The sequence below is a fragment of the Diadema antillarum genome, unplaced genomic scaffold, assembly GCF_040938485.1.
Source record: "Diadema antillarum isolate AM-2024a unplaced genomic scaffold, OU_Dant_1.0 seq00001533_RagTag, whole genome shotgun sequence".
NCBI classification, from domain to species: domain Eukaryota; kingdom Metazoa; phylum Echinodermata; class Echinoidea; order Diadematoida; family Diadematidae; genus Diadema; species Diadema antillarum.
The window spans coordinates 793,091-806,477 of NW_027272265.1; the positions used below are offsets into that span (position 1 = coordinate 793,091).

At 39.4% G+C, this 13,387-nt stretch overlaps 1 protein-coding gene across 1 annotated transcript; it reads right to left on the minus strand.

Moving 5' to 3' along the window:
- Positions 1–4,826: 4,826 nt before the first annotated feature.
- Positions 4,827–11,019, minus strand: LOC139710444 (pyridoxine-5'-phosphate oxidase-like). The gene is made up of 7 exons (XM_071622359.1): positions 10,840–11,019; positions 10,053–10,195; positions 9,012–9,111; positions 8,306–8,359; positions 7,044–7,172; positions 5,915–5,991; positions 4,827–5,014 (listed from the first exon to the last, which is right to left on the minus strand). The coding sequence occupies exons 1-7, from the start codon at positions 11,017–11,019 to the stop codon at positions 4,849–4,851; spliced, it is 849 nt and encodes a 282-aa protein (XP_071478460.1). The 3' UTR covers positions 4,827–4,848.
- Between the last annotated feature and the right edge of the window lie 2,368 nt (positions 11,020–13,387).

A 13,387-nucleotide genomic window follows, 5' to 3' on the forward strand; every position in this document is an offset into this window, starting at 1 on the left:
TGTGTAGGTGGGCCTGCATGGCTGCCTTATTCATTATTTCCTTCTTACAGATTTTGGACGCAGGCACTGCATTGCCTCTGTGTTCATGAAAAATAAGAAAGGAAAGAATGCAAAGAGAATAATGTTAGGGTATGTATACATTATTTCCATTACCATAGTTGTAGTCTTTTTTTTTTCCTTTGCATAAGTCGGTTCCACCTTATTGATCAGTATATCTCTCAGGTTCACCTAGTTCTGGGGGGGGGGGGGGCATGATACCTCTTTAGTCTATCTGCGTGCACTACTTTAGGCTTCCCTGTTGCACTTTGTTGGATGTGATATATTACATCTGTTATTTTCAAAGGAATGAAATAAGGTCCAGTCCATTTGCTTATAAGTTGTGGGCTCAACCCTCTATCTTTTTGAACTTCGTTGAATCACACCCACTCTCCTTCACTGTAACTAGTCAAACATTGTGTTTCTGTCATAACTGCATGTATAACGCCTGTTGGCTAACTTCAGTTTCTCCCTATCGCCCGTGGGCATCATCCTGTAGCGACAGAATCCCTTGTGTATCCTTAGCAAACATAAGTGAAAAAAGTGTGAATGACATTGTCAAGTGAGAAAGAAATTTGGTGGAATTCTAAATATTTTTGTTTTGTCATTTTGCAAGGTCACAAATTGTTGTAGTCTTTTCATACAGCAATGGCAGCACCAAAACACCAAATTCTTACCTTAGATTGTCCTCAAATTTTACTGTTTTTCTAATATTGTTGCATTCACTCAATCCACGTGCATGTATATATTTGGGTAGCTTCCCCCTTAGAAGAGATCTTTCTCTATAAATGCAAGTCAAATTTTGAAAGCTTAGCCTTCTGAGAATGTGTTCATACTTCACTTTTCTTCAGGTGACAGAAACACTGCTGGCAGTGTATGATTTCATTTTATAATGGTCATCATCTTGAAATATCAGTGTCCAGTTGTAAAATGTCTAAAATGTTCAGGATTGGTGCAAATAAATTGTGTACTGTGTACCCATTTCTACACCTAGACCTTGTTGCTGCTTTGTACTATTTGAAGTCTTTAATCAGTGGACGTTGGTTGGGTGAACATTCGTGTTCATAATGTGTTTGTGTGTGTGTGTTTGTATGTGGTTTGTATTTGGACAGATTGATTTTAAATGTATACTTCAGTCTTAGGATATTTAAACCAAAGTGAGGTTGATGAAAATCTTGTGAGCAGATCAGCACTTGGCTCTTACACTGAAAAAAAAATGTAATGTGTTGGGATGAGTGATGTTGACCAAGCCCCTTTTGTTGTATCTTTGTTGAATATCAAGGCACTTCATCAGTGTGTGTGTGTGTGTGTGTGTGTGTGTGTGTGTGTGTGTGGGTGGGTAGGTGTATTTGTACATTCATGTTACATGATAGTATTGACTGGCCTTGGAGGGGTATACACCGTACAACATTTATTGCCGGAACCAGAATTGTATTGGACTCGAGCAATACAATTCTAGTGAGGGCAATACAAATGTATCAAGCTATATCCCAGAACATTAAGCCATTTATGTGAACACACACTTCGACAGTACGGGCAAGAATTAAATATATGCACATTTTTATGTCCACAAAATGATGCAGTGAAAGTCAAATCCGCACAAACTTCTCACCAGAAGAACATGTAGACTACCAGGAATGATTTGACACATGACAGTGAACAGCATTGACTAAAGTTTAGTTTTCATTTTCCATTTTTGATGCTATCCACGGAAGTCACAAACAGCATGGATGGCCATTATCTATATACACATTGTCAATACACATTTTCATACTTCTAAATTCTTCAAAGAGCATTATGAACACACAGTTTAACTGTTGCACCAAAAGAAAAAAAAAAGACTGACGTTGACAGGGGTACAGATTACAGTCCAGTCTGAATCTGAATAATAATACAATGCACATATTTCAATTTATCAAACATAATGATGCGTATCAGCCCAAGCATTCACCTCAACCACACCATGCTGTTTCACAATTATTTGGTTATCCATCCAAACATGACTTTTAAATACTGGTAGTTGTGAAGCTAGCAAGCCTTCTCAGGTATAGCAAAGCACCCTAGTCTCACAGGAAGGGCCATAGTGACACAAAAGGGATTAGGTAGGATTAGATAATCTCTACATATTGGCAGTGAGTTTCCAGACATCTGTGCCAATCGGCCATGAAATCAGTCAAACATCGGCATCATTCGGTGAACAGAGCACAGTAAGGGTTTAAAAATGGGAGAAGTCCAGACAACCTTTCTTTCAGGATTTTCAGAGACTCCAACTCTCCCGCATTCGATGGGAGATCTCCTGCCGAAAGCCCATTTTGCAGAATTTCCCGTTCTCCCGCTTGAGATTTAATTTCTCCCACTTGAAATAATTTCTTACTTAATTTCATTGGACATGTACATTGAAAAATAAGCCTTAGATAGCACGAGAGAGCATCTAGAACCCTAGACTGCAAGGAACTTCGTGATTGTGATGCGCGCTTTGTGCGCATCAAGTTGGAGTCTCCCGTTTGCTAGGGGTTTCAGGTGGGAGAATCTCCAGATCAGAAGGTGCTTAGGGTTGAAGTCTCTGGCTTTACAATATCCAATGTACTTTGTTACGTTGTACATGTGTATTCATAAGACAAGTCCCAAGTATATTTGAGCAGATGTCTTTAATAAAGGTGTATTAGAGCAAAAATCAACTGGTCCTCAACATGTTAAGGTATGGTACAGTTTCGGTTAAGATGGGGCTGCAGCTTTGCAACTGTTTTGTGTGTGATGTGTTTGTGAAATAATGAGAAACCTCTCATGAAATCTGAAGGAACATGTAATTCTTTCAGGAATTCACGGTTTATTCGATGAAAATTGGTCTTGAAATGGCCGGGATATTCAAAAAAGCGATCCTACTAAAATGCGATAGGCCACGATTTTTATTAGGATCTCTTTCTTTAACCTTGTTTTTGGATATCTCAGTCATTTCAAAGCCGATTTTCATCAAATAAATTGTCAGTGCCCCTTAGAATTGAATGTTCTTCAACACTGAATTTCATGGAGTGGTTTCTAATTACCACAAAAAGTTAAAAGCTGAATCACACCTTAACCAATACTATACAATCCCTGTAAAGGATATAATACATATTAAAGTATTGAATGGTTTAGCTGGAATGGTTTCTAAGGAACTTCAAAGTCACTTTCTCCTTGCTGATAGTTTGTGATTAATCACAGATAAACTATACCGTCTTACATCATAATGTAATTGTCCGACCTGACCTTTAGAACATTGCCAATGTTTACAGAATCTGCTGAATTAACTGGAACGCACACACACTTTCTGCTCAAAAAAAAAAAAAAAAATACTGAACTACGATTGTACTTATACACATTATCTATGCCCCATGAGAATCGGAGTATCACATTTCAACTAATGCAATTTCACACACTACGCTTGGTAAGTAGTACACATACAATAAGTCTTTTACTTGTGACATTAAATGTCTTTATACAACTGTATTTCTTAGCTTGTTCTCAGCTTGTTCTTTTCTCCATAATAAATAAAAGGGGCAAAATATATGTCTTTCGAATCATATTTCTTTTCTAAAATTCAGGTTTGCACGTATAATACATGGTTTGTATGTGCTAATCTTATATTTAAAGACCAAAATTTACTTCTGCCTTCAAAACCCGTTTTGAATGAGCACCTGAATGCTGTGCTTTGATTTTAAATGTCAATGCTGCATGTTGTGCAGGTATTGGCAGTCCTACATTACATAATACTGATTAGATTAAAAACAAAAACAGGAACATGAAGACCATGCCCACAGTCCTGAACAGATATCAATGTTAAATTTGAAGTCACATGATTAGAAAAAAAAGCAAACAACCTGACCTCTGATAGTTTAATTTACTGTGACATACCATTATACCTGCATGGAATATACTTTACAAGCTGTTCAAGTAGTCGTGCATGGTATTAATGGAATGCCATGTTCTTCACAAAGGGGGAGAAAAAAGGGGAGAGGGGAAGGGGTGACAATCCCACATATTTCACAGTATCACTGCTTCATTGTGACCTATAATTTTTGGGGGAACTGACACATCAATGCACCTAAACTCATTGCACACCTGTTCATTGAAACATCTTTTCTCCTAATTTTCTAGAGGCCCGAAATTATGGCCGACACAGGTTACAGTGTTTTAAAACCGAATAGGTCTATTATAATACTAAAACCACTACAGTGCTACTTTAAGTGCCCATGCATCATAACCACTCCAGGTGCCGACTGTCTACAACAATACCAGCAATTCGGTCGCAAATAAACGCCAATCAGATTGTGTTTTTATAAGTGTCCATGGATATTTCTAGGGTATGGCATAAGGGAATGTGCTGATTGAAACTTATCTACACGTTGTACATCTGTCAACCATACATACCCATCAATCCTTATTTCTGCACCTCCCAATGTTTCTGTCCATTGTATTTCAAATGACTGACACATCCAGGCTCAGGATCACAGACAGAGCTTATTACACACCAACAAACCAAATTGCTAGGAGTTACAAGCTCTCACTAACAACACAGGTATGGTACATATTAGTTTTCAAAATACTGATCAATCGTTAGTCAAGACTTTGTGACAACCTAGAATTTCCTGAGACCGTTTGATAGCGGGGTTGGTTCAAAGTCACAAAATTGTACGGTGTAGTCGATTACACTGTACATAGTCTTTCACAAATCCATCCATGATCCACAGACAACACAGTCCATCAAAGCCAAAGATTTTATTCATGAGAAAAGTTTGAACGATCCCAGTACGTTTGAAGGTGGAGCTGTCGTCCTCACGGTGCAAGACGTTCGTAGACCCAGCCATTCTCTCCCTGGTGGAGGAGTTTGCCGTCCGGCACCTCGCCCTCTGCTGGCCGACGGAAGACAATGCGGTCGTGGAGCCGGTTACTCTGCCCCTGCCAGAACTCCATCATCTCGGGAATCACTTTGAAACCACCCCTGAGGGAGAAAAATGAAAGGAATGAATGATTGCAACAACTCACTTGAGCCTTTTGGCTCACGTGAGTGGGGGTGGGGGTGGGGGGGGGGGTGGAAGACATTAGAATACAGCGGACTCCCATTATAACAAAGTCCTCGGGAACAAGAGTTTTCTTTCATTATACTGAAATTTCGTTACAACCGAAGATGAACGCTGTGATTTGAGTTGCCCTTTACTGTCTCTACATTCACAGAAATCAAGGGAAGTACTACAGAAACACAATATATTAACACTCACTAAACTTAACTGTGCAGTGCACCCAGTCTTGCAACGGCCTAAATTGCAAGAAAGACACACGGAACTCAAAATAAACTAGAGAAGCACACTGAAAGTGCAGACCTCCGCCAGGCAGCTAACTTCCACCGATGATCTTATTCTTCCATAGAGATCAGTGATTTCCAACCATAAGCATGTACAGTATGATAAAAAATAGCCCTAATTCCCAATATAGAAGCCCTTGTTACTTCATAAACCCTTAGCTGCCGGCGCTCCTCGCTCTAGCTGAAATCAGAGCACGCACTTTAGTGTGTGAATGCAAACCTCAAATACGCTCAGCTTAAACTTGAAGTTCATTTATCCTACTTGCCAAAATATTGAAAATCCTTCATAAAACTAATACAATTCCCAGATCACTATCAGAATAAACTTGTATCATTGTTAACCTTTCCCCTAAGTTCCATCCAACTTCGTTCACAACTTTTTGAGCTATTTTGCACACGGACAAACAAACCAACAGCATAAATAAAAACATAACCTCCTCCCTTGGCGGAGGTAATAAATACAGCATTGAACACGTGGCGTTGAGGAAGGCTGCCTGTAAAGCTAAGACTCCTGAGACACATACGTTCAGTGGTACATACCAACATGAAGGTCTTGGAATCACACTAGCCTCATCCTTGTACTGCTCTTTGAGCTGCTCATCTTTCTTGGTAAGTACCTATCATGACAGATAACGAAAAAGATATTAAAGCATGATTTCTTTCATAAGTTGTGGGCATTTACTTACAAACCCTATGCATGACATATTTTCACATTTACAAGAATTAGTCTGGTCAGAATCTTGCTCCTGTCTCATGGAGATACTAAAGATAATGCACACTGTTTAAAAAAAAAAGACCACAGACTTGGCCCTGTGTATCTCACCACCCTGAAGCTATCTAGCTCTTGTTACCCGATATAAAAACATCTTATTGTTGTTGTTATTGTTGACTGACTCAATTTTCATGCTGAATGAGGACAGAGATCCCCCTCAAATTTGTCTTTTAGTTGTGGTAGACAAATAGGCAGGTTAAAGATACAGAAACCGAGAAGAGGAAACAAACTTTAAAGTGCTAAGGTTTAAGCTGATAAGTATCAAAAGCTGCATCACTTCGGTGATCCCTCGCATTGATCCCCAAGTTGAATTATCCTTTGGGTTTATGCCAGGTTCAAGTGTGTACGTGCGTGTCACACGCAAACACACTACTATAGCTTATGGCCATTCGAGCATTGAGAATTTAGGGTTTCTGGGACAGACACTGAACTAGGGCTTTCTATAGCTCAGTCAGTAGAACACCGGACTAGTATCCAGAGGTCTCGGCTTCGAATCCCGATGGAATCCTATTTTCTTTGCTCAATTTTCCACTAATAAATAATATTCATTCCTGGTCAGTTTTTCTGTTTTCGTTTGTTACATACTCATAAAGCTGCATCACTTCGATGATCCCTCGCATTTATCCCCAAGTTGAATTATCCTTCGGGTTTATGCCAGGTTCAAGTGTGTACGTGTGTGTCACACACAAACACACTGCTATAGCTTCTGACCATTCGAGCATTTAGAATTTAGGGTTTCTGGGACAAACACTGAACTAAGGCTTTCTATAGCTCAGTCGGTAGAGCACCGGGCTAGCATCCGGAGGTCTCGGGTTCGAATCCTGATGGAATCCCATCTTCTTTGCTCAATTTTCCACTAATAAGTATTAAAACTTGACTAATTCTTTAAATACTTACATCTCTGTTCTCAATGGGAGTGCTTTGATTGCTGACAACAGCACCAATCTGACTGGCTTTGGGCCGCGAGTGAAAGTACTCCGTCGATTCCTCCTCGGTCAGCCTGACAACTGGGCCTTCAATTCTGATCTAGAAAATTAGTAAATATCATTATGTTTAAAAAAGAACTCTGGATGATATTTTGACTTATGCATTTCAACATCTGTAAATTGGTTATACAAGGTAGAGGGTGACATAATTTATAGTGACTGTGATAAGAAAAAGAATACAGTGTACTTTCAAAATTTGTAACAAATCAAATTGAACAAGGATGATGACATACATGCACTTGCAGCAGCTTCACCATAAAAATGCAGAATTGGGTGCTCACAGAAGCAGAACAAAAGCAGAAAGCCTGCATAGATTCCACACAGGAGAATATGTTAAGCAAGCTGGTTTTGCAATAGAAATACACAGCTACATTTAATAGAACATGGGAGTCTCCAATATCATCATCCTTGTTCAGGGTAATTTGTATGGGGTTTTTCAGAGTATTGGTTTATATGCTCAAGGACCACAATAAATTCCATAAATATAATCGTCTGTTGATAATGAGAAGAGCGTTAAGTTGTCTCAAACACTACGGGCTTAGTGGCAACTTAACGCCCTTATGACGATATGTACAACATGATGTGAAATTATAAAAGTTGTCAGTAATTCCCCTATAACTATCATCACCTTTGGCAGAGACACTATGGCCAAAGTTCACTAAGGTAGTTTGAATTTAGTCCGTGGTGTATTCAAATTTCATTTGCATAAATATGCATGACAGATCGGGTAAGACGGCAGGCGGCAAATAATGACCACCTGCCAATACTAACATGTATGTATTTGAAAGGCATGCTATGAGTGCTATGAATGCTACGAGCGCTATTTAAGAGCACTATGGGACAGTTTGTGTACTAGGAGGCTGCAAGTAACTGTTGAATTATGCCTCAGATTTCAACCAATCAGAATGGAGGATTGATCAAATGAGGTATACTGGTAGTCAACCTTGCTAAGTTGATCTCGCATAAATTGAACAAAAAGTCTTTTCAAGTCCTCTTCTCTTTATAATTTACCAGTATTGATTTTAATCCCTCAAAAGTTGAATTTTTCTTAAAATTAAAGCTAATTTTTCAGTCCACATACATTTGAATTAGGCAAGGTTGACTGTAAGTAACACACGATATGGTGCATGTATCATGGTATGGCTTTTGCCTGTCAGATCATCGTGTACTTACTGAGCGACTCTGGAAGTCCCAGTAGAACACAAGGGCTGCAAATGGGTTTTCCATCTGTAAAAACGATTAGAAATGTTGGTTGCTGTGACACCTCCACTGTTAGAGCATTTGAAATCTGCTAAGCTGTCATCACCACCATATATCAGATGAAATTTCCTGCACAGACTTTTGTTGTCCAATACTAATTGACGAATTCCAACTGTGACCACTTCCAACAGTGACCACTTCGCATACGATGGTTAGACATTGATTAGAATTTAAAGAATTATTGCCACAACACCACATACATGAAAACAAAGTAATGAGCAGAAAAACAAACCAAAAGCAAGTTTCAGTGATACACCACAACATATTCTTTGTCCCTGAGACATATGAAGCAAAGGAGTTCCTCCGCAGGTCAAACAAAAGCCAAATTCCGCTAATTATCAGGAAAAAATTAATGAAGATTTAAAACAAATTACGTGAATTTAATTTAATGAATGCTTGCAGGGAGCTGTTTTTATTGCATTACATGAAGCCACACTGCTGAGATGGTTTTACAGACTCTGGCTCACACTCAGGTATCATTCACCTAGATTGGTAAATTCTTATTTTTTTAAAATAATTCATTACTTTGGACTCTTCCACTGTATATACATATCTCTTACTGAACTGACAAGCTGACGGAGGGGCTGGGGGGGGGGGGGGGGGGGGGGTGATAACTTACAAGTTCTTTTCCTTTCCTGCTCTCATAGTTCGTGTAAAATTTGAATCCGGTCTCATCGTATCCTTTCAAGAGAACCATCCTGGCAGAGGGCCTTCCATCTCTGTCAAAGAGAGAAACAGGGCGAGGAAAGCTTGAAAACTCTGTTCAGATGTCCTACTAGATCTCTTCAAATCAATAACTGCGAGTCCTCACAAAGATGTTAGCTGTAAACTTGTCGGTTTAGTACTATGTCGCACATCATCTTCTCTACAGCCCATGTGGGCACTTTAAGTTATCAGACCTGAGTCCTTTGAGAAGAGGTATCTTTCTATCTTCCATTACTACCATACAAAATAAATTATATACAATCAACTGCTCATAGAAGTCAACAAAACTAACTTTTCTTCTGTATGTGAACTTCTAAAAAGTTAAGTTCATCTGCAGCTGGTCGTGCATCATTATTCACATCATCAAGTCTGAGAGATGCCCATACAAGTCTGCCACAGTTTAAAGCAAGTCAAAGTAACAAAAACTAGAAAACGCTCGGAAAGCCTTGACCTCTGCCAAGCCAACAACTCTCTTCCATACACGCATGGAATTTCCCGATACATACATTTATAGAAGCCTTTTGTTACGTGATCCGTTTCCAGCTGTGTGGTGCCTTACCACACACAGAGCAGCTAGAAACGAAAGTTTATTGACCTTAAGTGCCAAAATATAAAAAAATCTATTAAAAAAACATGAAAATTCCCAAACCAAAGCCAAAATTTAACAAGCTGTTCCTTGTGTTACCATCAAATTTTTCTGCAAGTTTCATTCAAATCCAATTACAACTTTTTGTGTCATTTTGCAAACAGACAAACCAACGCCGATGATCACTCAACCTCCTCCTCCTTTGGCGGAGGTAAATAGTCCACAGAGCAAGCAGGAATGAGTACTTATCCTATCTATACATGATACTACCGCAAACTGAAATCATGCTAATGTCTGAATTCATGCTACTTTAGGGCTCCAGTAGTGGCTTCACCTACTTGGTGGTACATCATCGATTGGGACACTCACTTTGATGCCGTGGCAATGGTCATCGCATTGGCCTCTGTCTTGGAGTTTTCCGTGGCTTCACAGGCGGCTTTGAACCAGCTTGAGAACTGAGTGATGGGGTCTAGAGATGTGAGGTCACCCTCTGTGAAGGCTTGGTGGCCAGCCTGTAACAGGATTGTGGATTTAGGAGGAAGGTGGATGGGGGATAGGCAAACAATATAAACCCTCCTCCCCATAGAGTTCATTACAGTTTACTCTCCCAAGTCTCAGATTGACCTGTGCACATATTGTAACTATTTCCTTGTTTAACATGAAAATAGAGTCTTGCAACACTCTAGTGACAGTATTAGTAATGACTTCGTGGTTGTTGAATCAAACACATTTTTACTGGTATTTTGTCACGAAGAGTACAAATCAATAGTCCCGAGACTTGTAAGGTGAAGCACAAGAAAATTATTACTATTTATTTTTTTTTCTGATTGTGCTCTGGTCATTAAATTTGACTTCGATGCAGAACCACATTTTGATAATACAAACTTGTAGCCCATGCTCTGTAATACACACAAGAGATGGTATATAATAATTAATGATAATCGATAGTCATATGATGATTCACAGAACAGTTTGTATTTGAGTGAACTGATTGGCAACGTGTCTCAGAGTTTACTTTTATCAAAGCAAAGATCAGTATACTATGCATTTGATTTCATCACTCACTGCCCATCCCCCCTCCCATTTACTGTTTTGGCGTTACGTATTTTGAACACAATGATCTTAAAAGTAAAAATTTACAATGCAGCTTGGGTACCTTGTACGCCTTTCGCATTCCAGCCACGTCGATCCCGTTCGCGTCTGTCGGCATGTTGTCTTGGGTCTGTGAGTCTCTGAGATGTAAGGCTGAGTGAAAGTTCCTCTTGAAGACGGAGCAACAGAGAAGTCTCGGAGCGGACAGGCGCGACAAGTGGGCAAGAGCAGTCGGGACAACCATTCAGCTTCACTTGAAGGTCAACACTACAGGGGAGAAAATTACATTACAAAGTTCCATGTCAGATAAGCCTCATGTTAATGAGCCTAGTTTAACTAATAACACTCAAGTACAGTTAGACTGGACAAATAGCAGTGAACGTACATAACATGGACTGACAAAACTGTCACATTTTTGTCAGTACATGAAAGCCCCTATATCTAGATTCATCACTAGGTCTAGAAATGGTAGCACGCCCCCACAATCATGACGAAAGAGTTGTTTAGCACGATGAGTAGCCGTTTTGAGTGACAAAATGAATGTCAACACTTCCTGATGACCAATTTGGTTCAGTAGCACTCCCAGTCCCACACTTGATATCTAGAATTCTACATGGATAAGAAAGTACATTAGTGCCAGCAATAGATTGCTTGTTTGAAGCAATTTAGGTGCAAAGTTATCTAAAAAAGTTATATTATTGTATTGTATTGAGGAACAATATTTACTGCATATTGCACTGAAACAGGAAATAAACTGGCATCCCTAATAGATTGACCCTCGGCCTCGTTAATGATAATGCTTACCTTGCGGACATATCCATAAAAATGTTATACATAGACATAAATTAGTTGTTCACTTGTTTATGTGTAAGCGTAGTCTCAGTAGCCAATACACCTCAGCTCTCTCAGTCGTGTTGCATCACTGACCTTGGCTATCATCACAACATCACTTAAAATTTATAATTTTACTGAGCAGATCCAAGGCCCAGCCACCGCCAAGCCAGATGCGCCTGCAGCATGCAGGGTCTACGTGCGCCCAAACTCACGGGTAGTCATATGTGCAAAGTGCAAACAAACGCATTGTCTCGCTGAGATAGTGCGATGCTTTTTACTTACCCGGATTTGTAAGATTCTCTCTGAAAAAAAAAGCAGAATTCCAGATATTAAAAATCTGTACTGGGTATAAGCTAAAGTTCCTCTCTCAGTCGTGGATCAGCAGGATTATAAATAGTTAAACACACACTCATTTCTGCTGTCATTAGATTCCACTATTTCTCCAGCTCGTATCGCTTGCATGTGCTGGGCAAATACTATTAGTGGTCGAGCAGCGCGCAGCGCAGCAGGGCCAGCGCCCCCGGCTGCGGGCCCTGCCGCGCCCGTGTCCGTCCCACAGCCATGGGCCTAGCACTAGCTAGGGTACGCTCACGCGTCGCATCGTATTGCGGCGAACACGCACCATTTACCATAGGCGCCTGTGGAAGATGTTGCGAAACACCTTCACGTGTGTACGCACATGAGCCTGCATTGTGTAAACGATAATCTGAGCCGAAGCTTCCTCTGGCCTCATCCGATCCTGCGTGCAGAAAAACAAAAACGAAACAAAACAAAACAAACAAAATCAAAACGACTTATCTAAGCACTGGCTACACACAGAAGGTCATGCGCATTATGAATCTTTACATTGATACAACAGTACAGTACTAGCATTCTGACCTTTTGTGTGACCAATCTGCAGCAATTACAACACATATTTCTTCTCATTTTTTTTTTTTTTTTATTGACAGTATCAAAAATTTTTCCACAAAAATCATAGATATGAGCTAGCAATAGGCCTATAGTTGTTCAAATCGTAAATAATTAAGTATGTCCCCAAAAGTAATACAATCGGACTTTCGGCCTTGATAACTTTCGAAATAATCAAACAATCTAAATACTATTTCAGGGAATGGAATTACAACTTGTTACCTGCATCTTGCGTTCAATTTGGTCCAGTGGTCACATAATAAATGTGGATCTTTGTGAAGCATGTCATGGAGCCGTTCCCCCTCCCCCCCCCCCCAAAAAAAAAATAAATAAAATAAAACAATAAAAAAATAGCACTTGAATTAGAATATTTTGCTCAAGTTTATTTGTTTATTTTGTTTGTTTATTTGTTTATTTAATTCATTTCATATTTCCACTATCTCAATGACGAGATAACAAAATGATTGACAATAAAACAAGAATACAAAATATATACATTCATGTCTTTTGATTGAAGAAGAAGAAGAAAAAATACTTGACACAAATGTATAATATAAATAAAGCACGGGGAAGACCGGGGAGAAATGGGACATGGGGAGAAATATGGGACAATCGTGTAACTTGAAAAATGCTTGGCCAGTCAACAATCCAATTATATCAGTGAAAACATGAGCCTCGGTACACCTGCACATGGACATATTAACCACTATATGTACAGTTCTACAGGTATCTTGTCAGTAAAATATCAAACTTACTATAGATCTGGTAGGTCCTATACTATGTTAATAGGTATTTTATCATTAGTGTGCAAACTTCTGAGAATGAAGCTGCTTGATAACAGACATATGGAGGTATGAAAAATTGGCAGG